Consider the following 20,933-nt stretch of genomic DNA (forward strand, 5'->3'; position numbering starts at 1 on the left):
TCAATGCCTTGCATGTTTATGGTTTTGTGTGACAAATTTTTGGCATCAAGAACGATTTGAGCTTATATTTTGGTGCTTATTATTAACGAAGAAATGCATAGCAACGATAAAGGAAAAGGAAAAGATGTGACTGTCAAATACAAGCAGAGAAGAGTCGCATGTTAATCCTGGTCTGCCTTTCCTCATTCACCAGATGATTTTAGACATTAAGTCCAAGGTATCCGAGAACGTATTTGGGGTTTTCCTTCTTGGCTAGACAAGGTCTTGTATCCCAAGAAGTTTATATAATGTGAACCAATGGTTTACTGAAAGCTTCTGAAGACGGAGTTAGAAGACGACAGGACCATTGCCACCTACCTGTGACCCAGTGTGTATGATAAGATTCAAAACTGCCTCTTACAGCTTTGGGAATCCTGCATGGGAAATCATATTATGCTGGACACCATTGTAAATGCTTGGATCTGACTGGGAATATTATCCAGTATCCCAACCCACAACAAACAATAAGCAAACACTCAAGACATTCAGTGCCACTGTGAAAGTGTATCTCGAGCTCCTCTACTTGGTAGCTTCCACCCAGACAAGAGGGCTGTGTGTCACCTTCCTTGCAAAGGTGACATCTCCAAAGCAAGGAGAACAATTTCTGAGAAAATCTAAACGCTGCCCGTCAACAATCTTTGAATGTGACGCATGGGTAAAAAAAAAATTAAAAAAAAAAAAAATAATAAAAGCAACCAAACAAAAAAACCCACAAAATCCAAACACCTGAGAAAAGAAAGGGGCCTAATGGAAATATCTCACATATCTTCTGTAGGTTTCCATGTCAGGTGTATATCCAAAACTCAGAAACGCATCTAGCCTTGTTTGTGTTTCCCATCAGGTGTTTACAGCCAGGCAGCCCCTCCAGTTCCTTTCACAATGACAGTGTCAAGGTGCTGCCTATGAACCCTTTGCTCCTTTCACACCCCTCCTCAAACAGAATGGGGTTCATGAGACGGGAAGAAGCCGGGAAAAGACAACTTTTCCATTTCTGCTTTTTCTAACCTTCCACTTAGACAATGCAGAAACAAACCCCCGCTTAACCAAAGACGAGTCTAAACCTATTTGTGTCCCTGTCTCATTCCTTTGTGCTTTCCCCCAGTTCTGCCGGCGTTTCCTTCCCCCCGAAGGAGGGTTCCCGCGGGAAGCGGAGGGGAGCGGAGTGGGGCGCAGGCCGGCTCCCCCGCCCCACGCGCGGGCACTAGTGGGCGCTGCGATTGCTCTTACGTTTCTCTAAGCCACGGTTTTCCACACTGAGCCCAACCGGTTACCGAGGGAAGGCGTGGAGGGGGGTGGTGGTACAAAAACTATTGCTTCAGTATAACGGGCTGCGTCCATGTGTGCAGCCTACAGGCAGCTGTCATTTATGTTTTGTTACCGGAGAGAGATCGCTGGACAAGCAAGCACCAGGCAAATTACTGCTTTTTAATTCCCGCCCCCCCCCCCTTTTTTTTAATTTAAATGCAGGATACCGGAAAGCATCACTTCGCTTTAGAGCTCGGGGCTCGAAAAGGTGTCACTCCGCTTGTACCGCACCCAACACCCGTGAAGTCCCCAAAGCACACGGCTGAAAACTGTCGGAAGAGCTATGTGCATCCCACGCCAAATTCAAGCCGCTTTCGGCGTGGTCGGCAACATAATTTGGTTTTGTCTGGGCTGGGGTAAGGGGAAGAGGGAGGGGGGCCCTTTTAAAAAAAAATCTCCACTGAGGTGTTTCTCTCCTGTTATTTAACAAAGATGGGATCTCTCTGGTGCTATTGTAAGAGAGATAGGGGGGAAAAAAAAAAAAAAAAAAACCACCAAACCACAAACCAAACCCTCGGCACGTTACCAGAGCCTTACTTAGCAACTTTCAGACTTTGTTCCTCTGCCTTGCTATCTAAATACAGTAGAGGGAAATGGGAGATAACGCTCCCATGCAAATGAAGATAACAGTTGCTCGCCCGTTCTCCGCTTAGGACAGTGGAAGACGCACTGCTTTCCCTTAAAGCAGATTTTTTAATTTTTTTTTTTTTTCCCGGTAGCCTCCTGCACGTAAAGCGCCGGTGCATTGTCCTCCGACAGCTGATGCTTATCGGGCGGGTGGGGGTATTGTGTTTCAGCTGGTGGCACTGGGAAACCTGCTAACTTTCTTTTGAAGTTAAATGGCTTCGTTTTGTTTCCAGCTATGAATAACTCCCCCCGAAGAACTACAGCGACCCGAAAGCCGACTCGTTTACCCCGACCGGAGCTTCGCATAAGGAGGAGCAGCGGGCGCGGGGGGGGGAGGGGACGAAAGGGGGAGGGAGCCTCTTCAACCAGTCCAAGTTGCCTCGTAATTAAATTTTATTTTATCCTACCGAGGCAAGCAAAATATCGAGCAAAATACAAGTTTAAGTAATTTGTTTGTATTCTTATCTGTAGGAGTTGGAAATTAACAGCCCCGCTAGTTTACTGTTAAGCCTGGAGAGCGAGAGATTGCTTTGCAAACATTACAGTTATTATGTCTGCAGTTGGTACTCTTTGTATAAATTATTGATCAGCCATCTTATTTTTCTTTCTGCTTAATGGATATTATAGCATAGCCGTTTACACGCTATAGTTAAGGTTGTGTCAGCACTTCCATTTATAATATCCCTCTCTTACCGAGACTTTATAACTCGCTATAAAATCCCGCTCTCGGCTGAAACTTTTCAGACAAGGGCTCGGACTTTCAAAGCTCCTTCCTCCCCTCTATCCAAGAACAATTAAAAAGGTTTGTCTGCTTTTTTGAAAGATAGGACTAAGAAAGGTAACGCCCCCACCCCGATGCTTTTCATTCGCTTAAGTGACTTGAGGAGGAAAAGACAGTCGACTCAGATGTAAAAAGGAACCCAGTGTGCATTTAAAAGAAAAAAATATATATATAATTAAGGGAAATAATTAGTGCTCCAGCGGCTGCCGAGCCACCGCCCCCCGCCCCTCTCACCGAGCCCCGCGGCCGGGAGTGGGGAGGGTTGAGGGGGGTGGGATGCCGCGATCCCGCGCAGCTACCGAGCGCCGGGGGCAGGAAAACCGGACCCTGGCACCGGTAGAGATGGGGGCGAGTACTGGAAAACCGGGAACGGTGAAATAGCGGGCCGGCTCTCCCATCAGCCTGGGAGCTGGGGATGAAGCTTGGTAAATCTGTGCGGGGGGGAAGCACGGGCGAGGGGCAACCCCCAGCACCTCACCGCTTTAACACAATTTAATGGCAGGGGCTCTGCACTTTGTAATTCTTGCCCTGAGCGACTTTTCCTACCTGTTGGTAGGTGAATTAACACCTCGGGCTGAGGACCTCTAATGAGAGGTCCTGTCTATTCCAGCCAGCACAGAATTGGCGCAGGGAAGCTGCCCCATCGCTTCCTTCCTCCGGTGGCTGTCAGTCACCAGGTGATGGACAGCGGGCAGTGACGGGTCACCTGCTCCATCCACCCCCGGGGGGAGGAGACGGGGACCCCGACCCGCTTCACCGTTTGGCTTCGGCCCCCGCAACGCGACCTAGAAGCTGAAAATCAACAGCAGGGTTATTTTAGTGACTGACTCCGAAACGTTATTTTCTGAAGTCAGAACAGTGACTTAAGGCGGCGGCGGCGGGGGGGTAGGGGGGTGGTGGTGGTGGGGTGTGTGTGTGTGTGGAGGGTGTGTGTGTGTATTAAAAATCGTAAATAAGCAAGTAGCTTAATTGGCGTTTGGTCTTTGAGATTTGCATATCCGCGCTTGTGCGTGGGTGTGGGTAGGGGTGTGTACGTGTGTTGGTGTGTCGGAGGCAGGGTAGGAGGGAAGGCAGGCAGAAGAAGGTTCCCAAGCCGTCGGTTATCGCGTCTCTCAGCACCGCGCGTCCTCGCTCGGAGCATCAGTTAGCAGCATCCCCACTCATTTCTCGCGGGGATGAAGGTGGGGGCGGGGGGAGAACGGAAGGATGCTCTCCGGGGCTAAATCCTGCCCTCGGACACGGGCGACGAATGTCCTCGGAGCCAAGGAGGTGACGCGGGGGGAGCAAAGCCGGCAAAAGATGCTCGGGCGCTGAAGTGGCGGGGTCAAGCAGGGCGGGTGCGGGCAGCCAAGCCCGCAACAACCCCTCCTCCAGCCCTGTGCGGGGGACGCGCAGCCACTGCTTTCAACTCCCCGGCTGAGACACATGCATTAAACCATCAGCCCAGGTGACAATTTGCTCCCAGATTCTCGTTTTTAAATACTTTAAAAGTTATTTCTAATGGTTCCTGAAGTTTCTTCGCTCCCATCCTTCCACCACTTTATTTGTTTTTATTTGTTTTTGTTAAGCAGGCACTGTATGTAAACACAAATTGCAGTAAACAGAACGTGAAAGCAATCTTGCCCTGTATTCTGGACTTTTTTTTCTGATATATGGTGGACTGCTCAGAAGTGTATGCTATTGTTACAGCTGTTTGTGCCGGGTGTGCTAATGCACTGTTTGATTGAGTGAATTAGCAGTCATAACAATCTGGCAGTCTGGCCATAGAAGTGTGCTCAAATTGATTTGTGTTATGGCTGGACTGGAAAATCTAGTGTTAGTTGTTTTTTGCCCTGGGGCATTGTTTGTACCAAACTTCACTTTTCATTTAATTTTCCAATAGATTTTGAAAGACCAAAAGGTTTGTGATCAACGTTTGCTGCACTTTATTACTATTAAGTTATTAAAAATATCCTATGAGTAATTTCAGGTTCCCCAAAACCTTGCTTTCAATTAGAGTAAACATAATTAGCGTGACGTCGTGCTTGGAATGGTAAATCTCCCTTTGTATCTATTAAGCATGTTATCTACTTGTCCTGTCACCGAAAGGAATCCAGTCTGTATTTGTATTGGACAAGGTCTGTGCTAATTTGACTATAATGCAACAATTAGAAAAACGGCGCTGCAGTATCCAGTTTCCTATTACCGGTACAACACTTCACATCAGTCTCAACTGTATTCACCGTGTTTTCAATGTTTGGTAAATATTATCCCGGTGGAACGGTGGGGAGGAAAAAAAAAAAAAAAAAGGATCCCAATTCACAGACTTAAGTTCCTATGAGTGTCTCTTCCTGAGCGACGCAGGGGGGATTCAGTACGAGGTCCCTCCCTCTTTTCTCACTCTTCTCTCTAAAGAACAGATAGCTCCTGAAAGGAGGATTGCTGTTTGAGACCCTGGAGATTAAAAGCAAAACAGAACTTACCTTCTCTTCGCCAGTACTTGCTCCTTTCTTAGGATCTTCTGCTCAGCGGTCGTTTGCCAGAATTATAACGCAGCATGGTTAAACCTAAAACATGACTCTATTGATCAGACAGAAAGCTTTGTGAAATCATTTAGTTTCTTCTCTTGAGAAAGCGGTGAACAAAATAGGTCACTAGACAATGATAAGACAAAATACAAGGCACAAAGGTATTTCTGGGGAAGACAAAAGAAATGCAGAAAAATAAAATTGTGCATGAATTTAACAGGGTAATACAGACTATTCATCCTTACCAGGTGCCTGTCTTCTGTATGCTTCCCCCCCCTCAGCCTCCGCCGGTCCATTCCTGCACACACGTTCAGAAGATAAATACTCCTTTATTTTTTCCGAATGAATTTAAATATTTAATTATCAATAATAACTGAAGAAGGGGGAGGGAGCTGATGTACTATCCTATCTCCTGTCAGTCAGGTATTCGGATTCCTTAAAATGCAACAGCTACAATGTATTTTCTAATTGCATTTTACCCTTTACAGCTGCCCTCATAATTGTAATTTAATAAAACAGTGAACTCCGCATCAGATTTTTTTTACAGCAATAAATTACAATCACTGTCAATACATCTTACTGCTTAAACATACATTTTAATACACCAAAATGGTCAAAAGGAAAAAAAAAGAGAGAGAGAGACAGAGAAACAGAGAGAATACCTGCCCTGAACAGTTGCATAAGCAGAACAGAAAGCCTGCTTCAAACAATATTCCAGGAAAGAAATTAAAGACTTCTTAATTAGTGCAGCAATTAAGCCTTCTTGGTCGCATTTTAATCAGCCCAGGCCCTATCAAAGGACAAACAGAACGATTTGCAGGTCTTTGAATTTTAAACAGCCTTATTGATTTCAGCACCATAAGTCTTCACTTGACACGGGGAGAATTTTCAAATATCAGTTACAGTAATTCGAGTTTTGCTGATATCAACTCGGGGAGAAAAAAAAAGAAAACACCCAACAATATCACTACATGAAAGGGTCAGTGAGTAAAAGAAGTGCCACCCAAAAGAGTGTACAAAGAGCAACCTCATGGTTTGCTGGTGTGTTTCTGTGAATGTGTGAGTATACGTGGGAATTAAAACAAATCCAGTCACTCCCCGTCATCATCAGAAACACTTACCAAGCCAGAAGCTTTGAGGAGTCCTGAACCCTTTCACAAATCTCTAGGTTTTTAATTCCCACTTGTGGTATCGACATGATCAAGGTTAACCCAAAACTGTGGTAGTAAAGCCTTTCAAACTACGTTTTCTTTACGTGGTTTTGATCTGTGAGGGCACACAGCAAGAAGAAAAGCAGAAGGGCTGGTGTGCATCATGTTGTGGGGAACACAGACAGCAATGAAACGGTAGGTTTCCTGATTCAGAGTTTGCTCAGATCTCCAAGTGGCAGTATCACGGGTGCCTGGCCCTGTCCTGATCTTCTCAAGATCTGTTCTGCCTTCACAAGGTGTTAGAGAAGGTGAGGTGGATAGTTGAGGCAAAGAAAACATGAACAGAGGTGGTTTTCTACAACTGAAAAAAAAAGAAAGAAAGATGCAGTGTATTTACATTTTTCAACGTATTCGGAGTTTTCCGCAACACGAGATCCCGCCACTGGAATTGAAGCTGTACAAGCTCCTCCAGATAAATGTTCTGAAAAACACCTGAAAAGGGCTTGTTCTGCGTAACAGTGGGTACACAAGACTTCAAACCAAAATGCCAGTTTGTATTTTCTTGCTTTTATTTGCCAATTTTAGAGAGTATAGTGCAGGATAAAAAATTCTGTGCCGCAAAATTTCACTAGCACATCTTTTCTCTTATCAGAACACAAGTTCACATAGGCTAAACTTACAAGTACCATAAGCAAGCAGATCACATGAGAAGAGTTTCTATCTGATAATGTGGAAATTCCCCTGCACTGAATTACTCCAGTTGAGATTATCCACTCTGTAGATGTGTCATCCCATGACTCACGTCTCACATAATAGTATACTTTTTTTTTTTAAAAAAAAAAAGCAGCTATGGGCGCACACATACATCACAATTAAGAAAGTGCACGGTGCGTATTTTTAAAAGTGGAAGAATCGCATACACACCAAACCCTATTTTAGCAGCATCCCCCCCTCAATGGGTAGGAACGGCCATTTCTTTACCCCTGTAAAGAAGGGAAGTGCCCTCAAGACAGGCAGAACAAGGTCCTCAGCTTTCCCGACGGACCCTGGCCCCCACCCCCCCACTCCCGCGTTACAACCCCCTCCCCAACTTCGTCCCCAACACCGCGCAGCCGGCCCGGCCACGCCGGGCGAGGCACGTCCTGCCGCCCGCCCCACTGCGCATGCGCGGGCAAGCGCAGCAGCTGACTTTCCGCGCTACCTGGCGCGAAGCGGGGACAGCGCAAGACGCCCGTGCGCGGCTTCTGCGCGCCGCCGCCGCCACCTGTTGCGCGGCGGAACCTGCGCTGGGCGGGCCGGGCCGTCCACCGTCCCCTCTCCGAAGTTTTCTTCGGTGCCGCCGCGGTTTCGCGGACGGCGAGGGAAGGTTCCCGCCCCGCGCAGCCACCACCGCCGCCCGCGCAACAAAGGGGCTTCGGCGCTGCCACCGGACCCCTCAGCGGCAACTCCCACCCCCCCGCGGGAGGAGCGCTTGCGGTCCCGGGAGCAAGAGACTCGCCCGGGGTGGGGGGGGTGGGGGGGCAAGATGTAGCGGCCAGCGCCTCGGCCCCCCCGGCCTCGAGGGGTGAGGTGGGGGGACGACACGCACACGCTGGAGTCGCTCGTGTTTCTCCACAAACTCCGGTGAGAAGCGACTGCTGAACAGGGCTGGGAAAAATTACATCTCGTCTCTGGTGGGGTGAAATATGAAACATGTAATCTAACGGTTCCAGAAAAGGGGGGAGCGGGGGGGGGGGGGGGGGGAGAGGGACTTCTCTCCCTCTCTCTCTCTCTCCGTTTCCCGGCTCCGGGTTCCTGGTTGGATAATTTGGGTTAATACCAGTGAGCGAGCCCTTTTGCTGCTGCTTCAAAGGGTATTTCAAGTTGCCGGAGCTCCTCCCCTCCGCACCGTGTGACAACAACAACTCGTCCAGCGAGGGAGCGAGCGAGCGGCGGCAGCCAGCACTTCCCAGCTCATTTTCTCTCTGTCATTCCCCTCTCAATCTTTGATCAATGTACTTGCCAGAGAGAACCCAAGTCCTTCAAACCTCCTCCTTTTCACCTTCGTCTTTAACGTGGTGCTAGAGCAAGGACCGCAAAAAGAAACTGCCCTCCCCCCTCCCCTCGGCCCCAGCCCCGCCGCCCGGAGCGGACTTCTCCTCCTCCTCCTCCTCCTCCGTCCCCACTTGCGGGACACTTTGTGCGTTTCTCTCTCTCACTCTGCCCCCTGCTCTCTCGCTCGCCGCAGCACCTGATCCGGGGTTATCCCCCCCTTCTTCTCCCCCTCCCTCCTCCCTTCTCTCCTTTCCTCTTTTTTTTTTTTCCTCCCCTCAATTTTTTTTTTTTTTTTTTTTACATTTTCCCCTTTCCCCTCCGTGTGTGTGGGAACTTCCCCCGTCCCCCCCTTGCCCCCTCCGCCGTATATGTGACCATGGCCGTACCGGCTGCTTTGATCCCTCCGACCCAGCTGGTCCCCCCTCAGCCTCCGGTCTCAACTTCTGCCGCCTGCACCACCACCACCACCACCTCCTCCTCCTCGGCCACCTCCTCTCCGTCTCCGTCCATCGCTCCCCCGCCGGCCGCTTCGGGGACAAACCTATTCCGGCCGGAGCCCATCGCAGCAGCAGCGGCGGCGGCGGCGGCGGCAGCGGCGGCCACAGTCACCTCCACCACCAGCGGCGGCGGCGGTAACGGCAGCAGCGGCGGCGGCGGCAGCCCCAGCCTGGGCACCGGCGGCGGCGGCGGCAGCAGCGGCGGCGGCGGCGGTACCTCCACTCCCAATGCCAGCGCGGCCAGCGGGGCCAGCAGCCTGCCCGGCAAGCCCGTGTACTCGACCCCGTCCCCGGTGGAGAACACCCCCCAGAATAACGAGTGCAAGATGGTGGATCTGAGGGGGGCCAAAGTGGCCTCCTTCACCGTGGAGGGCTGCGAGCTCATCTGCCTGCCCCAGGCTTTCGACCTCTTCCTGAAGCACTTGGTGGGGGGCTTGCACACGGTCTACACCAAGCTGAAGCGGCTGGAGATCACGCCCGTGGTCTGCAACGTGGAGCAGGTCCGCATCCTGAGGGGGCTGGGGGCCATCCAGCCCGGGGTCAACCGCTGCAAACTCATCTCCAGGAAGGATTTCGAGACCCTCTACAACGACTGCACCAACGCCAGGTAATAGCCGCAAGGCACACGCACACCTCTCCCCCCCCCCCAACCCCCCCTCCCCGCTTTCCTCCCGCCGCCGCCCCCGTCCCACCCCCGCGCGGTGCGGCCCAGGCGGGCGGTTGCGCCGCTTCCCGCTGCCGCCGCGCCGACCTGGGGCGGGAAGCAGGGGGGGAGGTTGGGGTTGTGGGGGGGGGCGACCGGCGCCCTGCGGCCACATGCGCTCGCCCCCTCCCTCTCCCCCGCTGCCCCGGCGCCCAGCCGGCCTCCTCGGCAGCCGGCTGCGCCGCTTCTTGCTGGGACGGAGGGAGGGGAGGAGGGGTGTTTCTCCCCCCCTTTCCCTGCGTGCCGCGCAAGTGTCGCCCTGTCATTGTCCTCTTCTCTTCCCCTCCCGGACCGAGGGGAGCGGAGAGGCGGCGGGAGAGGGAGGCAGCGGGGGCCAAAAAGTGCTTTCTGACCGCTCCCCCCCCCCTCTTCAAGTTTATCCCTGGATGTATCTTTAAATGGGGCTGCCCGAAGGCTGCGCGGGCGTGGGCGGGGAGCGGTCCTGGGTTGGGGGGGGGGGGCGGACGGGACACGACACGGACGCAGACACTCGGGTTTCGCGTAAATGGGATGGGGCGTGGAGCTGCCTCCCGGGCGGAGGGCCCCGTCCGGGGTGGATGGAGGCCACTTGGCCATCAGCTGCTGTCCTATAGCCGAAGGGGCACGTGCACTTTTTGTATGGGTCTATAAGGCAGTTGCCGCATGGCGAACGGGGAAAGGAGGGGGGGACGGGACAGGACGGGACGGGAGGGCGGGAAGACGGGGAGGAGGAGGAGGAGGAGGTGGTGGTGGCTGGTTTGGGGTAACGGGGAGAGGTGCCAGGCGGCCCCGCTGGCCTGCCCCCCCCCCGCTCGGGTTGGGGGGGGGCAGTCTGTCCCCGAGGAGCAGGTGCGAGCAGCTCCCGGCCCCCGCCAGCCGGGAAGGAGGCGGGGGCGGGGGGCGATGAGGGGGCAAGAGGGAGCGCGGAAGGGATTTGGCAAGGGTGCATCCTGTTGCCGCGCAGAATAACGCGGGCGCGATGGCGGGGCAGGCGCGGGGGCGGGAGGGCAGCGCTCCGGGGGTACCGCGGAGCTCCCCTGCCTGCTTACCCCCCGAGTCTGGGGCGGGGGCACGGAGGAGAGGTGAAGCCCCAAACTTGGCACAAGCGGGGAGGGGTGGCGGGGGAGAGTGGGGAAGAAGGAGCCGGCAAAAGAGGAAATCCCTGCTGCAATAGCGGCCGGCTTTGCAACGGAGGGCGAAAGCGTGGGGCTGTTATCTCTCCGTCTGTAGGTTCTGGTCGATAAGGAGAAGGGATCGCGTAACTTCCCGCGACCCCGAGATCAGAGCGGTCGGAAGCGCCTCCCGCTCCCGGGGGCTCCCCTTGCCTCGGGCCGGGGGTGGGCTCCGGTTCTGCCGCGCTTGGGGAGGGGGTGATGGGCAAAGCCCCCGATGCCGCTTTTCAGTGCGGGCGAATAAACCGGACCCGGGCTCGTTTCACTTTTCCTCTTGTCAGATTTCGAGGAGCGGCAGCACGTGGGGAATGAACCCCCTGCGATGCCGCGCTCCTTCCCATCCCCAAGGGCGGGGGGTGGGACATTTCCCCCTTCCCCCCCCCCCCCCACGACTCCCCCCGTCGGAGGGCAGTTGGGGCTCATTGGCGTCGAGTGGGGCGAGGGGCGCCTACCCGGTAGCGGCTGTTGCTGGCTGGGTCGGGGGAGTTCCTGAATATTCAGGGCAGGAGGACAAAACAGCCTGGAATAACTTCCCAGCACTGCTCGGGTGTAGCTGCTCGGGTAACTCTGCTGTTGTTTCGTGTGGAATCAACATGAATATTAATAGCTGCTCTTAGACTCTTATTTTTTTTTTTTTAATGTGTGTGTGTGTGGCATGTAACTTGTAACAACTCAGCGCGAGTTCCAAGATTTGCTCCTTAAAATAAACTGATGGAAGTTTTATTTTGCTGCGGTCGTACTGCGTGAATTGTAATGTGACCATGTGAAATTAAAAAAATAGAGAAACTTTTTTTTGGGTTTTTTTTTTTTTTTTGGTAGGAGAGTGCGTGGACACCGATTCCTGGACTTGGCAGGGCAATAAAAGGGTTTGGCAGCCTGGTTGTAACATGGGTTCATTGTGTCAACAGCACGGAATCAGCCGTGTTCCAGCTGTTTCTGAGGTCTGCTGTGTTACCGTCCAGCCTAGGAGAAATTACAGGAGTGGGTTCAGAAGTGGATAGGATTTGACCCTTAAAAAGCATAATTGTGGTAGACTTATTTATACATCCATTAAGCAAATAACTTAATGGGAAGGACATACAATAGGTATGCAAAATGTATTATTACAGTAGAGACGAATAAAGCAAAGTGGGTCAGTGAGTTTTAGTCAAAAGGGATGATATCATCAGAAGATAAAACTGGTTTTACTTTCTGGGTTTCCCCCTCTGATACATTCCATTCTGATTCTCCTTTCCTTACAAATCAATTATTTTTAATTATTTCTGACGTTATGGTAATTGCGCAGGGTATTTTGCTCTACGCGGTTTAGTGATTTTTAAGCGACCTTTCCAGACTCTCAGTTCCTGCATACTTTAGCCGGGTGATGTCTTTTTGTATCCTGGGTGGACGCTTGCTGTTGAGATGGAAGCTGTGAGAGCCAACTCCATCCTAGCGGCTAAATTGTTGCGCTCGTCAGATTCCAAAATTTCGAACCAGCATCTTATCACTGTTATATTTGTCTCATAATCAGCTGATGCACTTGAATACGCTAATCCCTTTTTGGAAAGCTTCATCAAGGTTAATACGTTATTTAATCAAAAAAGGCATCCAAATAAAGCCATTACTTTGTTGTTCTCTAAATGGATTGAATCGTTAGTTGCCAGTTGCTGTGGAAATGATTTGTAATAACTTATTTCGAGCTGGAAAAGTTTTAGACGTGTTTCACCAAAATGATACATTTTAACTGTGATATTGCTATTTAAAAAAATCAATAAACCAAAAATCAATAAAGCACCAAGGGATTTTCTATTGAATGCTCAATGTGGAGGTCTGTAAAGTGAATTGGTTTCTGTGTTTATTTGTGATACTACTAATAATAACATGATACTAAAGGACCTTTTTCTAAATTAGGCTTCTGTATCAGTTCACTGGAAAAATAAGCTTCCGTTATGGAAGATGACTTTTCTTTTCTGGTCATACTGACCTTTGCTTTTATTTTTCCTCATAAAAAGCACTGGCCGCCAAACAGAAATCCAGGAAATAGCAAACTGTGCATTTCGCTTACATTCCGATTAAACGGTTTGACACTAATGGGATGCTAGAAAGCCATATGCCAAACAAATAGGGGAAGGATAAAGGCAAAACATGGAAAATATTTCAGGCTCCTAGGTGCCAGTCGAGTCAGGTTTCTTGAATGTGTGCGTGAAAAGAGAGCTGTGCACTGGATGTCACCTGCCCGGGATTAATGACCTGGAAGCTATTGATCCCGGATTGTTTCTGGTCTCTTGTGTTATAGAGCACTTGTCGTGGAATTCTGCCGTGCTGGGTCCCTTCGTCAGGAGTTTTCCCATAGACTTTAGGCTGGCTTGGGATAGTGCCCACCCGAGAAAAGACTAAAAGCGCGTGCCTTCTTCTGCCCTCCCTCCTGTGGCCAGGATATGTTAATCTTTTCTGACATTTGAAGATGATTTTGAATGAGTTCATTGACATTCATACTTAAGGCGGGGAATTATTTGCACTGCTTGGAAGCTATTTACAAATTTTGGAAAACCACCTAATTGATTTTTGAGTATAAAGGGGGAAAGATTGCTGAACATGAAACAATTCCCTTCAAAGCCTGTCTTACGCGGCAGCTATTCAGTCTCTCTTTGCTGGCTTCTGTTCCTCTCATATTCTGTGGACCGAGCATGTGCTTGTTTGCTGAATACTGCATGCATGCATAGTTTTTTTTTTTTCCTGTTTGTAGTAATTAAAGGAGTATCTCACTCGGATAGGTTAGTACAGATCATAGATATTTTAAATGAACAGGTCAGCAAGTGCAGCTGGAAGGAATGTCAGTATCTGTGGTTTATATTGATGACCTTCCTTCTTGCCACAGATTACTAAAATATAATCAGCAGAAATATGGCAGGTTTTACAAGCAAAGACGACTTCTGGAAGGCCAGGGGATAAATTGTAGTAACTGTAAAGAAAGAGTAAAAGGTTTGGAGGTGGCTTCCTCAGACTTAAAAAAAACCGAAAAGACTCCAGCCACTCGCAATAACAGAACTTTAATATCCATCAATTAGAAGCTGAGATCCTTGGACCGTGCTTATTACAACAGAACAGACTATTTATCCCTTTAATCAGATACTGAGTCCCTGGCAGCAGCCCGGCGTCTGATACTTGATGAAGGGAACACTTCTCCCCAGTGAATGTTCGTTCGTTGGTTCGTCGCCCCGTCGTGCAATGCTGCCAGTGCTGTTCCTGTGCAGGGATGCGAGGGGCTGCTAGTGATGGGCAGAGGGACATTTTTTCCTGATTGCTTCACATGCTTTTCCTGAAGTATCCAATCTGATTAACTCCTCCTTTATCTTATAGCCATGAATATTGGTAAAGTTTTGTGGTTGTTTGGTTTTTTTTTTTTTTTAATAAATCTTTTACTGGTAGCTGTAGTCCTATAAAAATGCACACTTTTGTTGTCAGTTTTGTATCAACTTTCCTTATGAGAACGGACTGTGTGACAGCACAGCTCTGTTATTTCCACAAACCATCGCTCTCCCTGTTCAGATGCCCACTTCGATTTTTAGGCCTCCTCTCTTTTTTTGGGAGCCCAGGGCTGCTTATCCCACCTGGGGTGCCAGGAGCCAGCAGTCCGCTGCGTGCGCCCTGTGTTCTTCTCCGCGACTCCTCAGCGCCGTAAACCAAAATGCACCCCAAGTAATCTTATTTACCAGTTGCCCGCCTCATATTTTGTAACCTGGAGTGGGTCCCGAATGTTTGTTGGAAATGATGGTTTTGTTTGACTGCCATTTAGTATTTCTTCTGTTTTCTCCTGTTACCAGATCGTTCCAGACGGCTGTTTTTGCCTATCGCAGTGATTCATCATCTAAAGTGAATTGCATGTGAAGCAGAGAATTGTCATACACTGGATTGAATGTTAATATTTTCCTTTTGAACTGTGTTGTAGATATATTAAATTTTTTTTGCCATATCTGCTGGTCTGGTACAGGTAAATCTCTTTCGGCATTGTCAGAACCACCTCTTTGTGGAAGAGCTTTACAAGTTTAGCTGTAAAAATCCATTTCTGGCTGCAGGATAGCAGAGGGAGCAGTCAGGAACTACCAAGTTTTACCAAAATTGAGTGGGCCAGCGAACCAAGAGTCCGAAACTACCACGATGCCTGTCTGTTTTTAAGCAACAGGACTGGATTTAGATCCTCTTTGTTCTTTTATAAGTTAAATATGTTTTGTTCTAAAAATGACATCTGAGGCATCTGCTTTGCATTATGAGTTAATTCCATTCATTGTTTTAAAATAGTTATTAACCTTTTGCAAATTATATACTGCACATGAACAGTAATTTTTTCAATAATCTTTAAATGCGCATACTGTAACAGCGCCATAATGTGGACTGACATAATATGAATTGACAGTAAATTTTTAGTTGCCTAAATACGCATTTAAATGATAGAGCTGAAGAGTCATCTGCAAAAAGCTATTATGATCCAGAGAGTTAATTCATATATAGATAATTTCTCCAGCGTGCATTAAGGAAGAATTTTTCTTTTTCCGTTATCATTTAAATTATTTTCAAAAATTCCTGAAACATAAACTGAAAATCTTTATATTTAGAATCAAGGTATGTCTGTGACTTGAAATGATAAAATCCAGGTTGCTCCAAGGAGTAACTTCATCCTTAACCCACTCTGTTCTGCTTATTTATCTGATCCGGTGTTCAGCCGGGGGCATCTCCTAACAAGTGCTGATGTTTCATTTCATAAGCAGCACAGAATATTGAAGTGTAATCTATGAAATATGGAATTTTAGCATTAACTGTGAATAACTGTGAACTGTTTTAAACTTTTTTTTTTTTAATGGAAGGAAAAGAAAAAGGGTGGTAGTATATTTTTCATAGCATAAAGTAGAAAAATGCTGTCACTGAATTTTGTGAGGGGAAGGATCAGCTTTTGACTATACAGTTAAGTCCCAGTTTGGAATCCTTTACTCTGCATCACTGATAGCTATGAGCTGGGAAACTACACTGGGGAAGGATAACTCTGTAAATACTGTATACTTGATTCTTTCCTGTAAATGTCCATCGGTCTCTTTTGGAGATGGAATGTTGGACTGAAAGGACCCTGAGCGGCAGTTCAGGAGACATTCACGAAAACTAATGAAACTGCTTGCATGAGTTGTGATTGAGGAAATGGATCACAAAATGTATTTCGGTTCACATGGCTTGAAATGATGTTTTGTGATAATTACACGAGAGTCAACATCCTCCTGCGGCAGGTGTGTGAATATGTCCGATTTACAGGATTGTATGGAAAGATCCTGTAAATCGTGTGTATCCAAACAGTTTATTAGGAATAAGCAGAAACTTTCTAAAGTAGTCTAAACTTATTTTTAATATTCTTAATATTATGCTTTTGAAGGCAATAAAGCAGTCTAGAGTTTTTACTTTGCACCCCTGAAAATACTCATGTGGGTAACACCTACATAACTTTCTGTTCATTATTCTGTGTAAAGCTACCCTGTTCACTCCAAAACTCATTTACTGCAGGCATCTTCTTTGCATCTCGTATACTTTGCGTCTTCCTTGTGAAGAAGAAAGTTATTTCGGTATGAAAAAAGAAAAACTTTTTTTTTTTTTTAACAAATATCAAACAGTGGGATTTTATGTCCATTGGAAGGGTGAAATTAGCCGTGCAGTGAAGCAGGTGCAAGTAATATTTCCCAGTGCACCTCACCACACTAACTGGATGTTCTTTTTCCATTAAAATAAGAGGATATTTTGGTCATGCAATTTTATTAATCCTTAAAATGTATAGAATTATTCTCTAAATTAGCCAAATGGCTAAATTCTACGTAAATTCCTTTTGATCTAAGACAAGCTCAGGTTCAAGCTAAGCTTTCTGACTACTTTTCTTACTCACATTGTAATTCTATGTGATATTAAAAATACTGAAAAAAAAATACATCTTAACTATTAGACATGTGTTTTTGCTGTTTAATTTGTTCCTTGAATTGTGGGACTGAGTGGGCCATACAGAGGTGTGCGTACAGACTGCCTGGCTGACAGAATGACAGAGTTGCGTACTGGAATTGGATGGGGCTGGGGAGAAGGGGGAAGAAGGGGAATAAGTGGGACTGCTGCAAACATTTTAGCATAACTGAAAGATATGTGTAACCTTACGATGTCGTGATTAAAGTTCATTACTCTGAATAACGTTCATGTTAGAGCTCTTGTTAATGGTACTGTACTGAGAACAGGTAATAGATATTTTACGTTTGGACCAAAAACTTGTTCAGGACACATCTCTCAGAACATGCTTGTATTTACAAATTACTCTGTGATAGAAATTATTTTTAAATCTGACTTTTTGGGAAATGCTTTTGCTTTATTATCTTACATAAAACAATTGTAAGGGATCAAAAACAAAGCAGTTGCAAGAAGTAAACTATAAAGGGAACAGGTTACATATAAATATGTATTTCTTACTGTTTAATTACATCTTTTGTAACCTTGATTTCATCTTGTTCTCATACTTACTAATAATTTTTTTTTTAATAGAGAGCTAAATGATGATTTTATGCGGCAGACAGAAAAAAACAGCTTTCAGGTGATATATACAGGATTTTAAAAAGTTGTACAAACTGCATTGTATTTATATTGGTGATAAATCAGGGTTTATTAATAGTTTGAGAATTCTTTAAAAAACATTACTAAAGCTATTATTTTTGAATTATACTTTTCAAAATGTAGTAAAAATATAAACATAATATTTTAATTTGTTTTATGTAATTTTTTAATAGATGCCAGTGTTATCTGTCCTTACGAAGTATATAGTTTGTTTCCAGTCTCCTGGTCTGCTGGAAAAACCTTTCTTTGTGAGAGAAGGTCACCTGTAGGACTTAGGTATTTATGTTAAAATAAAAATACTGTGATTTTAAACCATATGCTTAACTTGAAGAATGTGGATGGTCCTATTGCTGTCAATAGCCTGCTTACATCTTTTAAACTGGCATATGCAAAATAAATTTGGAAGTGCTATTAAAAGAATCAGCTGGCACCTTCGGTAGAAAGCTGTCTTACTGTACACTTACTTTTATTTGTAGGGACAGTTTGAAAGCACTGGAAAAAACACTTTAAATTCTGTGTCCTGTAAATTAACACTTGTTGCATGAAATAGACACATTATGCATTTTTTATGTTTTAGTGAGTATTGTCTTCTTCCATATTAATTAATTTTAGGAAATCGGGGCAATATCTTGGCAGGAATTAGTATCAAAATTTGGTATAACCCCTGGCTTCATACCCCTCTGCTGTGATTTTTTTTGTATTCATTCTTGTAGCACAGAAGCAACCCATCTCTTTTCGGAGGGAATGGGCACTTCCAAGATGTGTGCCGTGGCTGTCGCTTTTCACATTTTAGTTCTGATACTCGCCGATAGTTTGGTGGGAAGGAAGCGAAACCATTTTCCAATTGTTTTGTATTTCCTTAAATTTCTGCTTGAAAGAAAAAAAAAAAAAAAAGGAAGGGGGGAAGGAAGATACCTCGGGTGGTATTAGGTGTTTAATAAGGACTGATACAAATTAAAAGTTGTATGTTCTCTATTGTTTTTAAACATATTTTCCCCTTAGCTTGCTGGAACAGTTCCTGCAATATAGATGATAAGTAGGACTTTATTATTTCTTTTTGTCTGTATCTACCACTCAAGATTAATGCCACCATTCTGTTGCAAATTTTGTTGTACATTGTTCTAATTCAAAGCAGAATCAGTTGTCCTTTTTATTTATTTTTTTAGGTTATATTCATAGCTTTTAACGAGCCAGGTAAAAAAAAATAAACATAAAATGCTAATAAATTATTTTGTCTTCCATTATTGGGTCTTGTTGATAGCTTATGATTCTACTGATTCCCTTCAGAATTAATTTACTCCTGAAATATTTTGTTAAAAAAAGATAGTAGTAGAAATTGAAGCTTCTGCTACAGTAATTTACAGTTTAAAGTATAGCTATATATAAAGTATTTTTTTTGAGAGGCTATGAGGAAGATGCATTAGAAATACTAATTTAGCAGCATATAGCTGTTTCAGGAGCACATGTGCAAACTGTGTAAGGAAGAAGTCATAACATTTCCTGTGGAGGGCATCAATGAGGTTTGTAGTCAAGATGTTTGGGTGTAGCCACAGCTGTTGGATTGGCTTGAGGCCACCTCAAGGTACAACAGGTGGGATGTGGCTAAAAATTAATAAACTTTCAACAGACTTCACTGTTCAGAGCTTCTCTGGCATCATCCTGGTGGACTGGAGGAAAGGGTGAAATTTGTCTTCAGAAGAAGCAGTCCATCTCCATAGTCTCCCGAGCTCATGTTTACAGTGCTGAGGAGGTAATTTGCTTAAACACCTTGAATTTTTTTGTCTGTTGTGCTTCCTCCACTCTTTGAATCTGTTGTTAACAGCTCCCCTATGGCAGCCTGTTCCTATGGAGAGGTCCCTGGAGGGACCAGTCTGCCTGTGGGCTGAGATGGGGCAGTTCTTGGTGCCTCCTCGCAGGTGTGGACCTGGCCAATATGCCTTACACACAGGCTGGGGAAGCTTTAGTAGACCCAGAAGGAGTATGGACCCATTCAGAGGGATTTGTATTGCTCAGTTGGGTGGTCAGACTCAACTCGTTATCACTCTGACCTCATTGCAATGAAGTTCAGACCCTGGTACACAGTACATGGCCGTGATGTTAAACGATCATTTCAGGTTGTTCCTTGGAGAAGGGGAGCCTCCATGGCATTTAATTTTCTGCTCCTCAGCCATTGCTGGTATGGGTCTGCCAAGTACAGGTTTCATCTTTTCTGGTGATCCCTTCTATGATTTTTCTCTCATTGAGTCTCATTTTACATGTTTTATTACTGAAGTTAGGATAATACAATGATATAATGAGAGGTAATACAACAATAGTTATGAAATGCATTGTGAAGCATACATGTATTCACAAATACTCCAAAGTATGACTACACGAGTAAAACATTTTGACATTAAAGGAGAAGGATGTCGTCAGTTAAAACTGCTGGCATTGTTATGTGATAAGGTCGCCTGCTCTTTTATTTGGCGTGCCAGCTGATGAAAGAAAAATACTTATTTTTTTAGAGGTGAAAAAACGCAGGCATTTTCATCAGCTTCAGTGAAAAGAGCCAACTAGTTCTAGGTACTCTTTTGTGAAATCACGTTTCACCTTCTTAAATGGCTTTCTGTGCAGAGGGTGTGCTGTAATCGGGATGGGTCTAGCTTTTCAGCTCGGCTGATCGTTTCCTTCCACAAATCCAGAGCGCATGCAGATTTGAACTTGTAGCCAGGAAAAAGTGCTGCCATGCTTCAAATTGCCAAAGGACCTCAAGGGACAGCAACTTGACCTGGTTTTATGAAACCATAGAATTACATTTATACAAGTTACCCCATGGGAAAGGAATGAACTGATCCCAATTCATTTCTAAATACTGGGGCCTTATGGGTCACATTTGAATTCTCTCCTACACCTGTTTTTCTACTAAATTTTTCTGAAGACATTTTTAGAAACTTGCTTTACATTAGGTATGGGTCATGTGCCTAATATTTAACAGTTCAGTGTTCTAATTCTTTAAAATGTCTAATGGTTTCTCAACATAATTAAGCTGCAAAAAGTTTAAATTATAGAATTTGCTCAGTATGGGCTAAATCCTCAAACCCTGAGCTCTCCTCTGGGTTTAGTAACCTTAAACTTCGTTTTCCTGCCTGTGAATTGTGTAGGTACTTGCAGAGCAGGCAGTAGCTGTACATGTTGCATGGGCTGCAGAGAAGAGAGTGGCTCTGCAGATGGGTCGTTAGGCTGCTCACCAGGAACATGGGACATGGTGGCTCAAGGTTGAAAAAGGGTTACCCAGTGAGACAGTTTACAAGAAGACACCGAGACTCCTTCCTTCCTCCGAGATGACCTTCGTTCTTCCCTCAGTTACTTTAAAAATTCGGGACATGGAAAATCTGGATTCAGACTTCCTCTTGGAGTCAGTGAAGGTAACGAGTAGGTGCTATCATGGCTTTCCTCTTCCAGTGCTTCAGTTTGAGCTAGAAGCCTAAATACCCTTACAGTGAGTGCTTGCCCCTCTCTGGTGAGGTGCTATGGTACTTCAGGTGTCTGCGTGTTT

At 46.2% G+C, this 20,933-nt stretch overlaps 1 protein-coding gene across 4 annotated transcripts in view; it reads left to right on the forward strand.

The window, feature by feature from the left end:
• The first annotated feature begins 7,991 nt into the window (after positions 1 to 7,991).
• DACH1 (dachshund family transcription factor 1) overlaps positions 7,992 to 20,933 on the forward strand; it is a 365,740-nt gene continuing 352,798 nt past the window's right edge. For all 4 annotated transcript variants that reach the window (XM_086771789.1, XM_086771787.1, XM_086771790.1 and 1 more), the window contains exon 1: positions 7,992 to 9,548. In XM_086771789.1, the coding sequence (XP_086627915.1) occupies positions 8,821 to 9,548 (728 nt within the window). In that variant the 5' untranslated portion in view covers positions 7,992 to 8,820. The remainder of the gene's footprint in view (positions 9,549 to 20,933) is intronic.

This window comes from Chlamydotis macqueenii, chromosome 1 (assembly GCF_036417535.1).
Source record: "Chlamydotis macqueenii isolate bChlMac1 chromosome 1, bChlMac1.mat, whole genome shotgun sequence".
Lineage (NCBI taxonomy): Eukaryota > Metazoa > Chordata > Aves > Otidiformes > Otididae > Chlamydotis > Chlamydotis macqueenii.